The 20085-nt window shown below is 43.1% G+C and overlaps 1 protein-coding gene across 1 annotated transcript in view; it reads left to right on the top strand.

The window, feature by feature from the left end:
* scamp5 (secretory carrier membrane protein 5) overlaps window positions 1-20085 on the top strand; it is a 45059-nt gene that overhangs the window by 1648 nt on the left and 23326 nt on the right. The window contains exons 2-3 of the mRNA XM_033014906.1: window positions 8996-9057; window positions 12259-12378. Coding sequence (XP_032870797.1) covers window positions 9051-9057; window positions 12259-12378 — 127 coding nt within the window. The 5' untranslated portion in view covers window positions 8996-9050. The remainder of the gene's footprint in view (window positions 1-8995; window positions 9058-12258; window positions 12379-20085) is intronic.

Genomic DNA, 20085 nt, shown 5'->3' with positions numbered 1-20085 from the left:
TGAAAAGTGAGAATTTATTTTATACAAAGTCTTTCCTTGAAGCACATGACAAACAATGTAAGTGTAAATTAATTATAGGAAATATGGGAGATTAAAATGGCCATTAGATGAATAAGGGAATGTAAGTGTGTAGGAAGGAAATGCCCTTGCTGGTTTAAACAGAAGAATGACACAACATTTTGGATTAACTCAGCAGGAAAGGCTAGTTCTCTATAGAGAAGGAATGGGTGATGTTTTGGGTCGAGACCCTTCTTCTGACAGAGTTCAGACTCCCAGTCTGAAGAAGGGTCTCAACCTGAAACGTCACCCATTCCTTCTCTCCAAGGGTATTGGATTATAATGAATTTGTTTTAATAAAAACTACTTCAATCTTAACAGAACAAGACAAACTATTGGCAGCAGTCTTTTGGTTCTCTAATTCTCACAAAATTGCATTTGGCTTTTCAGATGCAAAATGGCATATTTAAGCTGGTCAAACTGGCATTTAAATCTCAGATATTTGGAGCTGTGTGAAGCTCTGCATTATGTCATCTCAACCAGATTTTTTTTTTTTAAACTTGTCTCATATTCAATGCAGGGTGTTGCGTTCTAGCCATCTTGGCAGAATGCACTGGCAATACTGAACATTTTAATCCTTGTAATGAGAGTTAATGGTTTTTCTTTTAACTATTTTCTCTTTGGAAACTGGCTAGCTCGCATTTTGTTTCCAGTACCTACAGCATCTTTGATTTAGAAACAAGGAAAGGTTTGGTGAACTGCAGATGCTGGTTTACCAAAGCAAGACGCAAAATGCTGGAGTAATTCAGCAGGTCAGGCAGCATCTCCGGACAACATGAATGGATGACGTTTTAGGTCAAGTCCCTTCTCCAGACAGATTGTAGGTGGGGAGGAAAGAAAATGGAAGAGGGGAAAGGCAGTACAAAGCGTGGGAGGTAATAGGTGGACACAGATGATGGGGGGGAGGGGGGGGGGGATTGATAGGCAGATGGTTGGAAGAAGGGTCCAGACCCGAAACGTTACCTTTCCATTTTCTCCAGAGATGCTGCCTGACCTGCTGAATCACTCCCAACATGTTGTGTCTTTCCAGCATCTTCTATTTGTTTTGTTAAGCAGATGTTTGAACATTTTGCAAAATAGGATTGCAAATCTGATATGACCACAACTTTTTGACATTAGTTTGCCTGCATATTGCTAGGAAATCACATGTATTTGGTCAAGTAAAGGGACTGCAGCTGCTCTGCTTTTATCCTTGAGCTTGCTGAGTTGGGAGAAAGATTGGTTAATAATGTACAACTATAGCCAATGAGAGTGTCTTTGTAGTATTAAAATTCTGTGGTTTTCCCTGTTTGCTAGCTGCCTTTTGTTTCTTGTGTTTAATTTGCAAGCAGGAGGAGTTAGCTGTGACATTTGCTTTCTGTGTTGAAACTATGCACAGAATCTCCCATTCTTTAGAATTTGGCCCAGAAATGACCATCTTCCATCCATTAACAGTGCAGTATTTGGTGTTACAAATTTCAGGCTTGAAGAAAGATAAAATGTCATCATGTTTTTGCTGCTATCCTAGAGGGCTGAGCGAATGGTAACTGTTGCATTTTATATTTGCAATGTATTTATCCACGTCTATAAATAACTGACATGCAATTCTAATTCGGTTCACAACTTTATGAATTAAGTATTTGTGCATGAAATGCCAGCCTATTTAATTCTTCGATTACCCATGGTTTTGCACGTGCTGGATGTGAGGAGATACTTGTCCTGTAACTGAGACGTGGCAGAGAGATACACTTATCAGTCCTTTATGGTACATGAATTTGTTTTGGTTATGAGTGCTTGCTTTCTTCACAGATGTGAACAATAAGTAATGGTGTGGAGTGGTTTAGTTTAAGTTTAGAGATATAGCGTGGAAACAGGCCCTTTGGCCCATCAAGCTAGCTCCAACCAGCGATCCCATCACATTAACATTATCCTACACATACACACAAGGGACAATTTACACACACACACACCAAGCCAATTAACCTACAAACCTGTATGTCTTTGGAGTGTGTGAGGAAACCGAAGATCTCGGAGAAAACCCACATGGTCACGGGGAAGACATGCAAACTCCGTACAGAAAAGCACCCGTAGTCAGGACCGAACCCGCGCCTCTGGCATTTCAGCGCTGTAAGACAGAAATTGTGCCGCACTACCATGTGGAGTAGTCTAGTTCAGTGCAGTCATTTTTAGCAAGATACAAACACTCCTCTCCCCCATCACTTGGAAAAGAAGTACTTTACCAAATTCACAATGGAACTTTTGAATTTAGTGTGCGCTTGCGAGTTGGCCGGCTCTCTGTAGCGATGGATGATCCTCGAAATGTCTCTATTCACTGTTGTGACAAATGCAGTGAATTATCGTGAAAGCTACTGTTTCAGAACATTAAACTTTACTACACATTTTATGCTAAGCAGCAAAATTGTAGTATGTTGAGCCAGAACTGCTGACGTGCATTTTTTAAACTTTAAAATATGGCAAACGAGAGATAAAATCAGGCATTCCATATCTATATTACTAAAACTCTGTTCTTGACCGGTTTTGGCGATCTGTGCTGCGATTTCCAAAAGAACGCCGCCACCTACGGCCGTCATTTTTGGCCACCTCGCTCAGAGCCCCCCTCTGCCGTATGTGTGCCGAGGATTTTTCCCGTCGATGAAATATGACAGAGGTATTAATGTTTTTACAAAATTCCCCATTTTCTCTGCTGCCCCCGCTGGAGGCAGAGGAAGGGACTATAAAACCAGGAAGTGGTGTGCCTCAATTAGTCTCTGCAAGCTGGAGCTCTGTCAATTAGTCTCTGTCACTCTGAGCTCTGAATGACTGAACAAATGTCTACAGCACTGTGAGTACCCTTAATTTGGTTTGAAAATGAAAATATAGTTAGTTTGAAGTAAAAAAGCACTGCCTGCAAATGGTTGTTTGGGTTGAATTAAAAAGGCTCCCTCTCCCCCTCCCCCTCCCCCCCCCTCCCCCTCCCCTAAACCCCCTCCCCTCCAACACCCCCTACGCTCTACCCTCCCCCTCCCTGCTCCCCTCCTCTCCCCCTCACCCCCCTCTCTCTCCCCCTCGCCCTCTCTCTCTCCTCTCCTCCTCCCCCACCTTTCCCCCCTCCCCTATCCCTCTTGCCCCTCTCTCTGTCTCTCTCTCTGTCTCTGCCACTTCTCTCTCTGCCCTCACTCTCTACCCCCGCCTGCCCCCCCCCGCTCTCTAGATGTGACTGCAAGTTGGGGGCTATGCGTCAGTAGATAGGGTAGTTATGGGGTAAAAGGAGCAAAGGGGGGGGCGGGGGATAGTTAGGGTGTGATAATAACAGTAAAAGATAAAACTGTAGTAGGGGAGTTTTAAGTAGTGTGTAGGAAGGAACTGCAAATGTTTGTTTAAACTGAAGATAGACACACAATGCTGGAGTAGCTCAGCGGGACAGGCAGCATCTCCGGGGAGAAGCAATGGGTGACGTTTTGGGTCGAGACCCTTCTACAAACCGGTCTATACCCGAAATGTCACCCTTCCTTCTATCCTGAGATGCTGCCTGTCCCAGCTTAGTTACTCCAACATTTTGTGCCGATGGAATTTTTAAGGCCGGTCATAACAAATAAGTTGCTTCATGTGGAAATGGTTGGGTAAATTCTGAAAACATTTGCCTGCTTTTAATTTGAGCTGCTCTTCATATGAGCAGTTGGGCCTACTGTACAACTGAGGAACATGTGGAGTAGTGTTACATTTGGCTGCTGGTATTTCAAAGTATATTCCGTGATGCAAATCTATTCATACCCAGGAGCTTGAGAAACAAATAACCTCAAATGCTATAATGATGTTTGCTGTTCAGGATCTTATTACATACAAAATAGCTGTGTTTCTTCACCCCATTGTGTTGCCATCTGCGAGCTGTAAGAGCCTAGTTCTTGCAGCCACAAGCCCAGTATGTTCTCAGTATCACAAGCCCAAGTAGTACGTCAAGAGTCAGCATGTCGCAAGGAAATATTAATTTTCTCTATCAAGAAAGAACCTTTTCTTATCTTTCATAACACCAGTCAACCAATAATCCCACCAGAATTAAAATGTTATTTGCTTAACAGCATAAAACAACCCAAACCTTTTTGTTTGGTGGGGTATTTATTTTAACCTTGTGTTAAAGTTATATTCAACTGTTTGCTTTCTTCCTGTGAATCAGTATTATCTTTATGCTGGGCGTCTTGGTATAGTCCATTACCATTTTATATTTTCTCTACCCAAGTATTTATTGATAACATTACACCAATGAGTGAGATAGAGTTAGGTCAGGGCAAATGACGTGTGACAATCTGGCTCTTATACAAGAAACAGTCAGTCTGCGTTACATCAAAAATGCAAAGGAAACAACGACAACTTTGTATTTTTGCAATGTGTAATTTCTTGGGGGTGTGCAGTGCCTCACAGTTGTTGCCTCACAGTGCCAGAGACCCTGGTTTGATCCTGACCATGGACGCTGCCTGTGCGGAATCTGTGTGTTCTTGCAATGATCTCCTGGGTTTCCTCCGAGTGCTCCAGTTTCCTCCAAAGACATTTGGGTTTGGAGGTTAATTGGCTTCTGTGTTAGTGTGTAGGACATGGAACAGGTGTGAATGGGTGATTGATTGTTGGTATAGACTTGGTGGGCCAAAGGGCCTGCTTCCACACTGTAGTGATTTAGTGATCAAACATCAGGTCTGTTTAGCTCCACATAGACCAATGTTTTTACGGTTGGGTTGTAAACGAACCAAGCAGAATATGAGGCCCTATTCCTCCAGTACAACACAATGGTATGTATGAACATTAAATTCTCCAAGTTTAGATCAAATATACAAAATAGCCCCCCCTTTTCCCTTTCTCTTCCACAGAGGTGCAGTGATATAGCTGCTGTCTTACAGTGCCAGAGACCCAGGTTCGATCCTGACTCTAGGTGCTATCTGTACGGAGTTTGTATGTTCTCCCTGTGACTATGTGGATTTAAGAAGAAACTGCAGATGCTGGAAAATCGAAGGTAGACATAAATGCTGCAGAAAACTGGGTTTTCTCTGTTTCCTGCCACACTCCAAAGTCGTGCAAGATTGCAGGTTAATTGATTTCTGTTAAAATAAAATTTATAAATTGTCACTAGTGTGTAGGATAGTACTAGTGTAAGTCTGGTCGCCGTGGACTCTCTGGGCCGAAGGGCCTGTTTCCAAGCTGTATCTCTGAAGTAAAGTTTTCCCTCTGCCCCACCTAGATGTGCACCCATTTCGCCCTACCTACCACCTTTTGTAAGAACCATTCCAATTGCATTATTGTTCCAACTGTGAAAGCAATGGTACGTCCAAAGCTGTACATTTCCTGACTGGCACCAAAGCTTCAAAATGCCACATGTTTGCTAAGCTGTGTGCAAACAAAAATGTATCAAATGTTAAATGATTTATCCACATTGTAACCGTACAAGTTTGCAGTGGAGGTGAGGAAAGATATGCGAGGGATGTGGGATAATGCAATTGTGTGTAGACTCCAATGTGGGATTAACAGCCTTGTTGAGGCCTGGTTGTGGCAATTGAGGTCTCAACAGTGGCTGCGAGCTGATCAGTGAGGCAAGGAGTTTCAGTGAGACTCGCTGATTAAAGATTGTATACAATACATGGACAAATATTTTGACCACTGCCTGGTGGTTCACACAGGGAGGTGGATATAGGGAACGAGCTGCCAGAGGCAGGCACAATGACATTTACAGACACAATTTTGTTTCTGTCTTTGGTTTAAACCAGCATCTGTAGTTCCTCCCTACTCAACATTTAATTTATTTAAGAAGGGCTTCGGCCCGAAACGTTGCCTACCTCCTTCGCTCCATCAATGCTGCTGCACCCGCTGAGTTTCTCCAGCATGTTTATGTACCTTTAATTTATTTAGACTGGTACATGGATAGGAAAGGCTAAGAGTGATCTGGGCTAAATTTGGACAAATGGGACAAATTTAGATGGGGCATTTGATGAATTGGGCTGAAGGGCATATTTCTATGCTGTATGACTGGGTGCGACTCGATAGTGTATAGATTGGCTAACATAGACTTAGAATTGAGACCCTTTAAATTGAATCAGTTTAGTGATGTTAGCATATCATGCTGCTTTGCTTTTTTTGAGAATTGATTTGGTGTCCTTCCTTTCGTGTCCTTCCTTTCACTTTAGAGCTCCAATTTCAGTGGTAGGGAGGGCAAAGATGTCAAGTAACAATATCATTTCATGCGCACCTGTTGCATGATCGACTCCAGGTAAAATTGATTCTTGGCCCATTGCTGCCCAAAAGCTGCCGCTTTAATCCATCCAATTTTTTTGGCACGTTTTGTAACTTTCTTAATTTATCTATTTTCTTGCCATTGTTTGCTGGTACAATGCTCCATTGTACCAGACAAAGCAGGAACAGGGCATTGATTTTAGATGATCAGCCATGATCATACTGAATGGCGGAGCTGACTTGAAGGGCCGAATGGGAGCTGACTCGAAGGGCCGAATGGCCTACTCCTGCACGTTTTTTCTCTATGTTTCCATGTTTATAAATGCATGCCTGTAACTGAGATTGGCAGTATTAACCAAAGGAAATAACGCTCTGTTGTACTATAGGGGTAAATATCCACGACACAGCCTTATTCTGTTTGTGCTCATGATGAGGGCCATAGATTTAAAATAATATTCGCCAAATATTTTGCTGTTTCAAATCTGTAAAATATTTTCAAGGACAGTATTTAATAGAAGCTGTCTGGGTGTTTTTACAAAGCCCATATAATCTGCTAAATAGGATAATCATGTTATGTTAATTGTGACACATCGGCACAAAGTGGCTCTGGCCAGCCAATACTTCTAATTGTCCCCAAACAAGCAGGAATTAAACATAACTGGGTTAATTGTATTTTATGGTATAATTATTAGCGTTGTTATGTATCTCATTAAAAATCAAACATGGACGTTAGCAGAACCAGCCATCTTAATTCAGAAGCAAAGTAACAGCAGCATTTAAAGAGGCCCTGCGATGATTAGGATTAGGGCTGCATTTGTTTCTCACAAATAGGATAAGAAGGCTGGAGCGATAGGGTTGTAAGGATGGAATAGAGGGAGTGAAATAGGGACAGGGTGGGCGAGTGAGGTCAGGGTTCTTGCCTTAATGGAAGACAATGCTGACAGATTTGTGCTGAATACCACAAACATTAATAATCCACAGCGCCAGAGACCCGGGATTGATCCTGACTTTGGGTGCTTGTCTGTGCGAAGTTTGTACGTCTCCCCCCCCCCCCCCCCCCCCCCCCCCCGGTGTGGGTTTTCTCCGTGATCTCTGGTTTCCTCCCACACTCCAAAAACATACAGATTTGTAGGTTCATTGGCTTGGTATAAATGTAAATTGTCCCCAGTGTGTGTGGGGAAGTGTTAGTGAGCGGGGTTTGCTGCTCGGCGCGGACCCGTGGGCTGAAGGACCTGTTTCCGTGCTGTATTTCTAAACTAAACAAAGTACCAACAGTTTGGCATCCCACTTTCCGGGTATCGTTTGCCTTGTTCGCTACTGGGCCAGTGATTCCAGCACGATAAACTTGCCAGTTTCACTGGGAAGTCTATCATAACCATGCAATATTCAGAAAAGTGCATTAAAGACAGTGCTGTGGTCTTAATATGATTAGCATCCAATTGTCCAGAAAACCGAGTCGAGAACAACCAATGTCCTGTTCCCGTGCATGCCGTATTATTGGAGTTTAAAGCATGCTTATTTGTTAATGACATGTAAAACACAGAAATGAGGAAGTGAGCCATTTGGCACAACAGGTCTGTGCTGGTATTTATGTAATGTTAGTCAAAATTTCCCTTGAATATCAGTAGACTCGCTCATACACTTTCCTGCAAGAACAAGGCGGCCATACAGTGTAGGAATAAGCCCTTCTCCCCACCTCATCCATGCCAACCTTTATGTCCATGCACACTAATCCTATTTACCCACATTGGAATTGATGGAAAATTAACAAAATATCATCTCTGCAGATAAATTATACATCTGTATATTATAATGTGTACTGCATGTATATTCATTTGGTTGTGGAAGCAGATACTATATTGGCATGTAAGAAGCTTTTAGATGGGCTGTGTAGGAAGGAACTGCAGATGCTGTTTTAAACCGAAGATGGACACACAAAGCTGGAGTAACTCAGCGGACCATCTCTGGGGGGAAGGAATGAGTAACGTTTCAAGTCGAGGCCCTTCTGGCTTGTGGATTTGCAGGAATCCCTTGCAGGCAGATGACGTCAGTTCAGTTAGTTAAGTCCAACACAAACATCCTGGACCAAAGGGTCCGTTACTGTGCTGAACTGTTCTATGTTAAGAAGTCGTCTGAAGAAGGGTCAGACCTGAAGCGTCACCTATCCATGTTCTCCAGAGATGCTGCAGACCCGGTGACTTACTCCAGCACTTTGTGTCTTTCTTTGATTATAAACTAGCACCTGCAGTTCCTTGTTATATCACCATATGCAGCATCTTCCATGAAGTAAAATGTGATGAGATTTTGCTTGTGTATCGGCTCTTGCCGGAATCCATTCCAAGCTGGTGCATTTTAAGGAAGTCTGGAGTCAAATGTTGACGCACTCAAGATTTCTGTAGCTGATTTGTGGAGCAAAGGTTCTGAGTTAGACTCCCTGCCTTGTCCTTTATAGATTTCTATGATGTCGAAAGATCCACTGAGTGTGGCACCTGACTTTCTGTTGCACGCAAAGCTGTGACCTTGATTAGATTAGGTGCCAGTGTGCACATTATAAACAGAACTAAAGACCTCCATATTTTGGCAGTGATTTGGAGCATTCCGTTGTGAAATTCATGTTGGGGTATTCATTTAAATCATAATTAATTGTACTCTATAATGCAATGATTTGTGATCTTAAGTAATTTTTATAATTCAACTAGAAATCTGAATTGGGATTTGTATGTTATAACTTGTTATTTTTGTCTTACAGATTGGAACATTTAACTTCTTTGGAAAGGCAGCGCACTGCACAAAATATCTAAAACATGGCAGGTATGGACAGATAATATAACGTGATTAGGTTGCTGAAAGTCGTTAACTCCTGGAAGCACAAAAGATTAAATCCTCAAAAAACATTTGGAGGAACTGGTATCTCTGCGTGCAAATTCTTCGTCTAATATTTCCTGTGGTGTTTAAACTGAACTCTTGATCCATTTTCTTGTTTGTGAACCACTTGGTTCTCTACCATAAATCAAATATTTACGTTGTGCTGCTGAAAAAAAACAGTTGCAGTCATGTGAAACCTTTGGCCACTTTAATTCAATTTCCTCTCCTGTTTCCTGCGCTGCAGCTCTCTGAGCAGCCAGAAGTGATGTTGATTGCCTAAACAGGAGCTGACTTTTAAGTTGGTGAAAGAACTGATTGTTCCCTTGTTCCATTTCTCAAAGGATAGTATGAGCTGAGTGAGCACGATTCAAAAACTAAACTCCAAGGCAATTCCTGGGAGTAGTCAGTTCTTGAGTGTTTAAGAAGGAACTGCAGATGCTGGAAAATTGAAGGTAGACAAAAATGCCGGAGAAACTCAGCGGGTGCAGCAGCATCTATGGAGCGAGGGAAATAGGCAACATTTCGGGCCAAAACCCTTCTTCAGACTAATGGAGGGTGGGGTGGTGGGGGGAAGATGGAAAAGGGAAGAGGAGGAGCCTGAGGGAAAGCTGAGAAGGGGAGGAGACAGCAAGGGCTACCGGAAATGGGAGAATTCAATGTTTATGCCACTTGGGTGCAGACTGCCCAAGCGTATTATGAGATGCTGTTCCTCCACTTTCCGGTGGTGCTCACTCTGGCCATGGAGGAGGCCCAGGAGCATTCAGAGAATACCCACACAGTCACAGGGAGAACAGACACAGTCACAAGCATTCAGAGAATACCCACACAGTCACAGGGAGAACATACACACTCCGTGCATACACCACCCTTAGTCAGGATCGAACCCGAGTCTATGGCGCTGTGAGGCAGCATCTCTACCGCTGTGCCATTGACTGCCCCACTTAAGTTTATTAAACTACACAAAACACTTAATCCATATTTGTTGACGCAAATAAAGCTTTTAATCAGCCAGTAATAGTTAAAAATAAACCATTACTGATGTGTAAGATTTTTCCTCTGCCATTAAATATTCTTTTATATATTTTATAAATAATTATCTGCCGTATGTTATATGAATGATTGAAAGATACAACATGGAAATAGAACTTTTGTCCCACTGAGTCCTCGCCGACCATTTGATCACCCATTTACTCCAGTTCTATGTGATTCCACTTTCACATCCACACTCTACTAATAACAATTTACCGAGGCCAATTAACCTACAAACCCGCTTGTCGTTGGGAAGTGGGAGGAAGGCGGAGTACTGGTAGAACGTGCTAACTCCACACAGACAGCACACGAGGTCAGGATTGAACCATGGTATCTGGTTCTTCCAGCTGTGCCACTGATTTTTATTTCATTAAATGATTTCACAAAGCTGCAGCTATTAAATGAATTATGAGTCGTGTTCAATAAGGCCAGAATCAATATTTAATTCTTGCTCCATGTTCTCACTTGTGTTTCTGCCCACAAACAATGCAACATTAACCACAACTGCACTAAAGTCGTGTAAATTTAATGATGCCACGCATTTACCATTAGAACTGCTTGGCAAGCTTTGAAGTATATGCACTGTCTGGTGTGGCCAGCAAGACAATAAACTTCAGTTATATCATTGCTATGCTGTGTATTAAATCTTTCTTCATCACCATTCACTAATCCTACCATTATTTCTCTGTTGTATTTTCCTTAATTATTTTTTCTCGGTTCATTGTGTTGTCCTAGATTTGACTTGCATTCCATTTAGGGGAATCGACAATCTCTGTTATCGTTGTCCCTTGCTCTTCCTGCTATTTATTTGCAAGAAGCTACGTAAAAATAACACGCTAAAAATAATAACTCTATTCATCTCACCACCCCTTTAGTGCTCTTTGTGTCATCTTGAGACCTGTCAAGAGTATCTTGGTTCTCAAGTTCACAAAGTCCCACATTTTAAAGAAGTGTAAATAAAGAAAAGTGAGATCAGAGTTTCTTTTTGTTCCTTGCTTGTCGACTCACACTGTAATCTTCAGAAATGGTAGCCTGTTGCGACCAGTCTGATTTTGAGAATGGACAAAAGTGCTGGAGAAACTCAGCGGGTGAGGCAGCATCTATGGAGCGAAGGAAATAGGCAACGTTTCGGAACGAAACGTTGCCTATTTCCTTCGCTCCATAGATGCTGCCTCACTTGCTGAGTTTCTCCAGCACTTTTGTCTACCTTCGATTTTCCAGCATCTGCAGTTCCTTCTTAAACTGATTTTGAGAATTATCAGTGGCTTTGAATGGCTCCATAGATGCTGCCTCACTCGCTGAGTTTCTCCAGCACTTTTGTCTACCTTCGATTTTCCAGAATCTGCAGTTCCTTCTTAAACTGATTTTGAGAATTATCAGTGGCTTTGAATGGCCTAATTCTACTCCTATCGCTTATGACCTTATGATCAAGGTAGTGCAAGAGAGGAAAAGATATAAAGTGCATAATATAGTGTTACCTCTAGTGACAAAGCAGATTTTTTTTAAATGCAAGGCCACCCCACTATAGTTACCCAACCAGATGCAACTAAATTTAAAGTAGCTCTTTCTTCCCAATAACCCTTTCTGGCTTAATAATAATAATAATGGATGGGATTTATATAGCGCCTTTCTAATACTCAAGGCGCTTTACATCGCATTATTCATTCACTCCTCAGTCACACTCGGTGGTGGTAAGCTACTTCTGTAGCCACAGCTGCCCTGGGGCAGACTGACGGAAGCGTGGCTGCCAATCTGCGCCTACGGCCCCTCCGACCACCACCAATCACTCACGCTTAAGTCCTCCCTCCACCACCTCCAGTTTAAATTCCATTTGGAATATTTTGGAGGACCAAGAAACCAAGAACCAAGAACAATGAGGTCGATTGGGAAGATCAGGAATTCATCCTTGGTAGAATAGAAGTCTATTCAAGAGTCTGATAGTGGCAGGAAAAAAGCTGTTCTTGTGTCTGGTGGTACATGCTTTGAAGAATTTGTATCTTCTTCCCCATGAGAGAGGGGAGAAGGGAGAATGACCAAGGTGTGAGTCGTCTTTGATAATGTTGGTTACTTTCTCGTGGCAGTGCAAAGTTTTAAAAACAACTGCATTTTGTTTTCCAGAGAATAACTTCCCCCCGCTCCCAAAGTTCATCCGATTGAAGCCATGTTTTTACCAGGATTTTAATGAGATTCCGGATCACCATCGCGTCTTGGCAAAGCGCATTTACTATCTGTGGGCCTGTGAGTACAGCAGCTATACCCTAAGTCAATGTGAAACCACTCTAGATGTGACGTGCTCCCTTCTAACATTTCTCTAAAATTCAAACATTGTTACAACTCCTTTATTTTCATATGGATACTTAATGTGTAATTACTCGTGAATTTGATTAAAATTCAAAACTATTTGAAATTGGTGTACAGTGTATAAAATCATGAGAGGAATAGATCAGGAAGACGCACAGAGTCTCTTGCCCAGTGTAAGGGAATTGAGAACCAGAGGACATAGGTTATAGATGAGGGGGAAAAGATTTAATAGGAATCTGAGGGGTAACTTTTTCACACAAAGGGTGATGGGTGTATGGAACGAGCTGCCAGAGGAGTTTGAGGCAGGGTCCATTGCAAAGTTTAAGAACTAATCAAGAACATGAATATGACGTGTTTGGAGGGATATGGGCCAAACGCAGGCAGATGGGACTAGTATAGATAGGACATGGTTTTGTCGGTGTGGGCAAGTTGGGCCGAAGGGCTTGTTTCCATGTTGTATGGCTCTGACTATTAAATAACCATATAATATATATTTTTATATATATATATACTCCATTTATACCACACCCTGCCTCGTCAAGGCCAGCAGCCTAATCAAAGGCAAAGTCACACACTGGCCACTCCCTCTTCTCCCCTCGCCCAACAGGCAAAAAGTATATAAGTGTGAAAACTAACACCTCCAGATTCAGGGGCAGTTTCTTCCCAGCTGTTATCAGGCAACTGAATCATCCTACCACATCCAGAGAGCAGTGCTGAACTATTATCTACCCCTTTGGTGACCCTTGGACTACCCTTGATCAGACTTTGCTGGCTTTACCTTGCACTAAACGTTATTCCCCTATCATGTATCTGTACACTGTAAATGAATCTATTGTAATATCGTATTGTCTCCCTTCTGACTGGATAGCAGGCAACAAAAGCTTTTCACTGTACTTCGGTACACGTGACAATAAACTAAACTAAACTGAAACCAGCATCTGCAGCCCCGACACAATTTTGTCAGCATGTTGGAAAAAGTTGTTATTATTTGAATAGTCAGGTACTTCAAATGTAAAAATCAGCATAACGCGATATGTACTCCAGTGATTTGCAATGGTGATTCAGGACATTTTTGGTTAACAGTAATTTTACTGCAAGACATTGATTAATGAGAAAGCTCGGCACTAATGTTCAACTTGTGCTTTGCTTCTTTCCTAATACATCGGTTGTCACTAATAAAGTAACTAGGGAACATTCAAAATGTAAAATACAACCCAGAGCAGTAAAATGTTAAATTATGTGGATGTCACCATCAATAATTAGAATATTTTAATATCATATTAATATACTTCGAAAGATATTAAAACATTTATTAACACCATCAATTTTGAGCAGTGTCAAAATACCTGCCTGTTAAAATTGTATTTAAAACTCTCCTTTTAACTTGTTCTTGGGTGTCTTATGATTAAATTTACTGTTTATTCTCTGTAAAATAGCATAGAGTGATACTGTGTGGAAACAGGCTCATCGGCGCAACTTGCCCACACCGGCCAACATGCCCCAGCTACACTACTCCCATCTGCCCGCATTTGGTCCATATCCCTTGAAACCTGTCCTATCCCTGTACTTGTCTCACATTTTCGTAAGCATTGGGATAGTCCCAGCCTCAACCACCTCCTGTGGCAGCTTGTTCCATACATCCACCACCCTTTGTGTGAAAGGTTACCCCTTTCTTCAGACTGATACAATCTATTCCTCTCACGATCTTATGCACCTCATCGCCCTCATCCTCCTGCGCTCCATGGAATAGAATCCCAGCCTACTCAACTTCTCCCTCCTGCTCAGACCCTCTAGTCTTGACAACATCCTCGTAAATCTTCTCTGTACCCTTTCCAGCCTGACAATATCTTTCCTATAACACGGTGCCCTGAACTGAACACAATACTCAAAATGTTTCCTCACCAGCGTCTTATACAACTGCAACAGCATGTCAAAGATGTATTCCCAGCTTGGGCTGTCACTTTTGCCGCTGTCATTAGTTCACGTGACCGGCAGCCACAAAGCTATTGTTTCCCTTGTGAACACGTACCTTGGCATTCAATAACTTTGCTGCTGCTCCACAGGGTCAAAACTCTGCCAGCATGAAATATAATTGTAATAAAGCACTAAATCTGCAGGTGGTGCCTCAAGAAATCTCCAGGCTTAGTCTTAAAAAATAAAATAGGGACGTACAATTACAGGGTGACAGTTGAGAAATAGTATTTCTGTTGGAACATTAAGAGTTGGAGGAAAATTGAGAGGCTTTTATTGAACTTTAATGGGCATAGACGACTTTGTGGGAAGCTGCAGAATTGTACAGAAGAAAACACAATTCTGTGAAAATTATTTTCTGCAATGTTATTTTTCCCCTTCATTATTCCTCCAATTCCCTTCAAGTAGTTATTCTTGAATCTGTTTCTTGCACCCTTTCACGCAATACATTTCAGATTATGAAAGGCCAGTTTAAAAAAAAAAGATTAAAAAAAAGTTCTGATCTCGTCTTTTGCAAATTGTCTTTGATTCATTCTCGCACAAAATACAAATGCCCCACAGATTACATGTCGTCATGTGATGGCAATTTTAGAAATATAGGTGCAGGAGTAGGTAAATTGCCCTCTATAAATTGACCCTAATGTGTGGACAATAGATGTGAAAATGGGATAAAGTAGAGCTGAGTGTGAATGTGTGTTTGATGGACTCGGTGTAAATGGTCAGCAGTGTCTTTGCAAACAAAAAACAGAATGGGCTCCATATGAATTCAGAAATAAATGAACTAAACATAGACAGTGAATATAAATATTCTTAAAAGTACAGTGAAATAAAAGATGCCTGAAAACAGAACACAAGACAAACTGGATTCCGAGAATGCTTTATGGTAAATAGCCTATTAGTGAAAACTGCAAGTCAAATTTTCTTCAATTAAGTGTACAATAATTAGTAATTTTAACATGTTGTTTAAGAAGGAACTGCAGATGCTGGAAAATCGAAGGTAGACAAACTTGCTGGAGGAACTCAGCGGGTGCAGCAGCATCTATGGAGCGAAGGAAATAGGCAACGTTTCGGGCCGAAACCCGGAAGGGTTTTGGCCTGAAACTTTGCCTATTTCCTTCAGGGTTTCGGCCCGAAACGTTGCCTATTTCCTTCACTCCATAGATGCTGCTGCACCCGCTGAGTTTCTCCAGCATTTTTGTCTACCAGTAATTTTAACATCATTGATTCTATTGATGAACAGCTGCAAACAAATTCTGGAGAAGACCAAAGGCTTCTTGCTGTAAATTCAACTTATTTTAATCCTTAGAATGGTCATTTCAATTGGTGCTTTGCTTGTAATGTTTTGAAAGAATATAGATTGCCTCAGCATCGACCACCATTAGGTGGCAGCATTTCACCATTTACCACAACATTTCATTCAATAGCCACGATCCATATTCTGTAATGGCACTGGGAATAAAAATCATTCCTGAAGTCAAAGATCTGCTTTGCCTTAAATCTTTAAAATTTGATTTGAGCTTTCTCAATTATTGATGACTTTTGTCAATATGAGTTTTAATTTTTTCCCATTAAACTCGGCTAACAACCCTGATAGCTTCATGTGGAGCCTCACCCTTTTTACCCTTGAATTGGTCGTCATCTTTTCTCCTTCTCTCTCACTTCCTTTCTCTCTTGCTCTCTCTTTCTCACTCCCTTTTTTCTCTCTCTCTTTCCTCCCTCACTTCCTTTCTCTCTTGCTCTCTCTCTCTCTCTCGCTTGCATCTCTCTCACTCCATTTCTCTCTCCATCTATCCCATCTCCCTCAACCCCTTTCTCTCATATCTCTTAATCCCGTCCCCCCCCCCTCTCTCTCTCTCTCTCTCTCTCTCTCTCTCTCTCTCTCTTTCTCGTCTCCCTCATGCCCTTTCTCTCTTTCTCTCTCTTGAGCTCTCTCGTCTCACTCTTTTTGCACTCTCTCACGCCCTCTGGCCCTCTCTCTCTCTATCTCTGGCCCTCTCTCTCTCTCCCTGGCCCTCTCTCTCTCTGTCTGGCCCCCTTCTCTGCCCCTCTCTCTCTCTGGCCCCCTCTCTCTCTCTGGCCCCCTCTCTCTCTCTGGCCCCCTCTCTCTCTCTGGCCCCCTCTCTCTCTCTGCCCCTCTCTCTCTCTGCCCCCTCTCTCTGTCTGGCCCCCTCTCTCTGTCTGGCCCCCTTCTCTCTCTGGCCCCCTCTCTCTCTCTGCCCCTCTCTCTCTCTGGCCCTCTCTCTCTCTCTCTGGCCCTCTCTCTCTCTCTCTGGCCCTCTCTCTCTCTCTCTGCCCCTCTCTCTCTCTCTCTCTGCCCCTCTCTCTCTCTCTGCCCCTCTCTCTCTCTCTGCCCCTCTCTCTCTCTCTCTGCCCCTCTCTCTCTCTCTCTCTCTCTCTCTCTCTCTGCCCCTCTCTCTCTCTCTCTCTATCTCCCCATCTCTCTCTCCCTCTCTCCCTGCCCCCCTCTCTCTGTCTCTCTCTCTCCCCTCTCTCCCCTCTCTCTCCCCCTCTCTCTCTCTCCCTTCTCTCTTCCCTCTCTCCCCTCTCTCTCTCTCTCTACCCTCTCTCTTCTCTCTGTCTCCACCTCTCTCTCTCTGTCCTCTCTCTCTCTCTGTCTCCACCTCTCTCTCTCTGTCCTCTCTCTCTCTCTCTCTGGCCCTCTCTCTCTCTCTCTCTGGCCCTCTCTCTCTCTCTCTCTCGCCCTCTCTCTCTCTCTGGCCCTCTCTCTCTCTCTGGCCCTCTCTCTCTCTCTGGCCCTCTCTCTCTCTCTGGCCCTCTCTCTCTCTCTGGCCCTCTCTCTCTCTCTGGCCCCCTCTCTCTCTCTGGCCCCCTCTCTCTCTCTGGCCCCCTCTCTCTCTCTGGCCCCCTCTCTCTCTCTGGCCCCCTCTCCCTCTCTCTGGCCATCTCTCTCTCTCTCTCTGTCTGGCCCTCCCTCTCTCCCAGGTCCGTTGCTAGTTATGGTGGCGATGTGATGTCAGATACAGTAGAGCTAGCTAAAATAAGCTGCAACATCCAGTGTTGCCTGTGAGAGGCGTCTTGGATTGCCAAGTGATTGAGTTCCACATACACATCCCAGTAAGATTGATATCACGGGTGGTGAATACAGAATGATAAAAACAGCACGATGATGATGATGCAGACAGTCTGGATATCATTTCCTTTCATGTCCTGAACAATGTGCTTGCTGCAATATAAATCCAGGCCCCCTTTGTGCTGCAGCACATGTTTAACCATTAATCTAGGGAAGATGCTCATTCTTTGATGTTGGCAATGATTTATTACCGATTGGGGTTTTTTTCCTAATCTTTTCAATATGTACATGTGTGGAGTTTATTTTAAATGGAGTTGTGTGCAAAACTCGTTCATCCACATAGTGGATGCTTCCCCTGGTAGGAGACCCTAGGAATAGAGGTCATAGCCTCACAATTAAAGGACGTTCTTTTATGAAGGAGATGAGGAGGAATTTTTTTCGTCAGAGGGTGGTGAATCTGTGGAATTAATTGCCACAAAAGGCTGTGGAGGCCAAGTCAGTGGATATTTATAAAGCACAGATAGATAGATATTTTTAAAGCAGAGGTAGATAGATTCTTGATTAGTACGGGTGTCGGTTACGGGGAGAAGGCAGGAGAATGGGGTTTGGATGGAGATAGATCAGCCATGATTGAATGGTGGAGTAGACTTGATGGGCCGAATGGTCTAATTCTTCTTCTATCCCATATGACCTTATGGCTTCACATGAACCTAAAGTTGTAGGACAACTTGTTCTATTTGATCTTACTTGATTGTGCACGCCAGGTTGATTGCATTCGTCGAAACAGGGCGGACCACGTGAAGGTTGCAATCTCCCACCTCAATAGAGAGGTTGTATGTACGGGGTTGTTTTTCCCAGTTTAGCAGAATCGAGAAGTTGAGGGCATTGGGTTTGAAGAGAGATTTAATAGATCCTGAGGGGCAACTTTGTCACGCCTAGAGCGGTAGGTATATGGAATGATCTGTCTGGGAGGGCAGGTGTAATAAAAACAGTTGAAGGACATCTGAACAGGTACATGGATAGGAAAGATTTAGACAATAGGTGCAGGAGTAGGCCATTTGGCCCTTCGAGCCAGCACCGCCATCAATGTGATCATGGCTAATCGTCCACATTCAGTACCCCGTTCCTGCCTTCTCACCATATCCCCTGACTCCGCTATCTTTAAGAGCCCTATGTAACTCTCTCTTGAAAGCATCCAATGAATTGGCCTCCATGGGGTAATAGACCAAATGCAGTAAAACTGGACTAGCTTAGATAGGGTATTTTGGTTAGTATGGATGAGTTGTGCCAAAGGTCTCTGTGCTGTATGGCTCTAATGGGGATTTATTTCAGATTAGGAGAGTACATTAACAAAAGTTATTTAGGGTGGCTTTTCTTGAGACGCAGCATGGAAACAAGCCCTTCGGCCCATCGAGTCCACACTGGCCAGCGATCACCACTTCATACCAGCTCTGTTATCCTGCATTTGCATCCACTCCCTACACTCCAGGAGCAATTTACAGAAGGACAATTAACCCTACAAACCAACACTTCTCTGGGATGCGGGAAGAAACCGGAGCATGTAGGGGGGAAACCCACGCAGTCACAGGGAGAACGTGCAAACTCCACACAGACAGATTCAGATTCAGATTCAACTTTAATTGTCATTGTCAGTGTACAGTACAGAGACAACAGGCAGCGCCTGAGGTTAAGATCAAACTGAGATCTCTGGCGCTGTGGAGCAGTGTCTACCAGTGTTGCCACTGCTACATTACAAAGTATTTGATTGAGATGTAACATTTATAAAATGCTCCTAATGTTTTAAAGGGTATTGTAACAATGTTTGCTGTGTTTTTTTTGTGTGTTTTGATGTGTTTAATCATTGATTTGCTAACTAATGATATAACTGGTGTGCATGGAGGTCAGCCAATAAATCATGCTTTCTGTTTCTTAATGTATGCATCTGAAGGGATGTGGGCTTCGCAGGCGTTGTCTATCTCTAGTTGTCCTTGAGCAGGTGGGGGTGGTGGGTCTCCTTCAAGATTCAAGAGAGTTTATTGTCATGTGGCCCAGATAGGACAATGAAATTCTTGCTTTGCTTCAGCACAACAGAACATAGTAGGCATGAATACAGAACAGATCAGTGTGTCCATATACCATTATATAAATATATACACACATCAATAAATATAACAGATAAAGTGCAAATAAACAGATAATGGGCTATTAATGTTCAGAGTTTTGTTTGAGTTGAGTTCAATAGCCTGATGGCTGTGGGGAAACAGCTGTTTCTGAACCTGGACGTTGCAGTCTTCAGGCTCCTGTACCTTCTACCTGAAGGTAGCGGGGAGATGAGTGTGTGGCCAGGATGGTGTGGGTCCTTGATGATGCTGCCAGCCTTTTTGAGGCAGCGACTGGGATAGATGGAACAAATGATGTACCTTTGCTCGGTGTTCTGAATGCCCTCTGCACAGTTCATACTCTTGTTTCCATGCCCTGCTCTGTTGCGTGCTTGGTTTCAGCGAGTCAAGAACGGATTTCCATACTGACGATCCCAGGGGTTGTGCACACGACAGTTTCAATTAAAACCTAACAAGGTTATGAGGGCTTCTAATCACTCAAGGCAAAGTGAGAAGACTCGCTGGCGAGTTGGGTACCAGAGG

Source organism: Amblyraja radiata, chromosome X, assembly GCF_010909765.2.
Source record: "Amblyraja radiata isolate CabotCenter1 chromosome X, sAmbRad1.1.pri, whole genome shotgun sequence".
Taxonomy (NCBI): domain Eukaryota; kingdom Metazoa; phylum Chordata; class Chondrichthyes; order Rajiformes; family Rajidae; genus Amblyraja; species Amblyraja radiata.
Note: the sequence above shows the minus strand (reverse complement) of the source record. Positions and strands in the feature narration are given on the sequence as shown.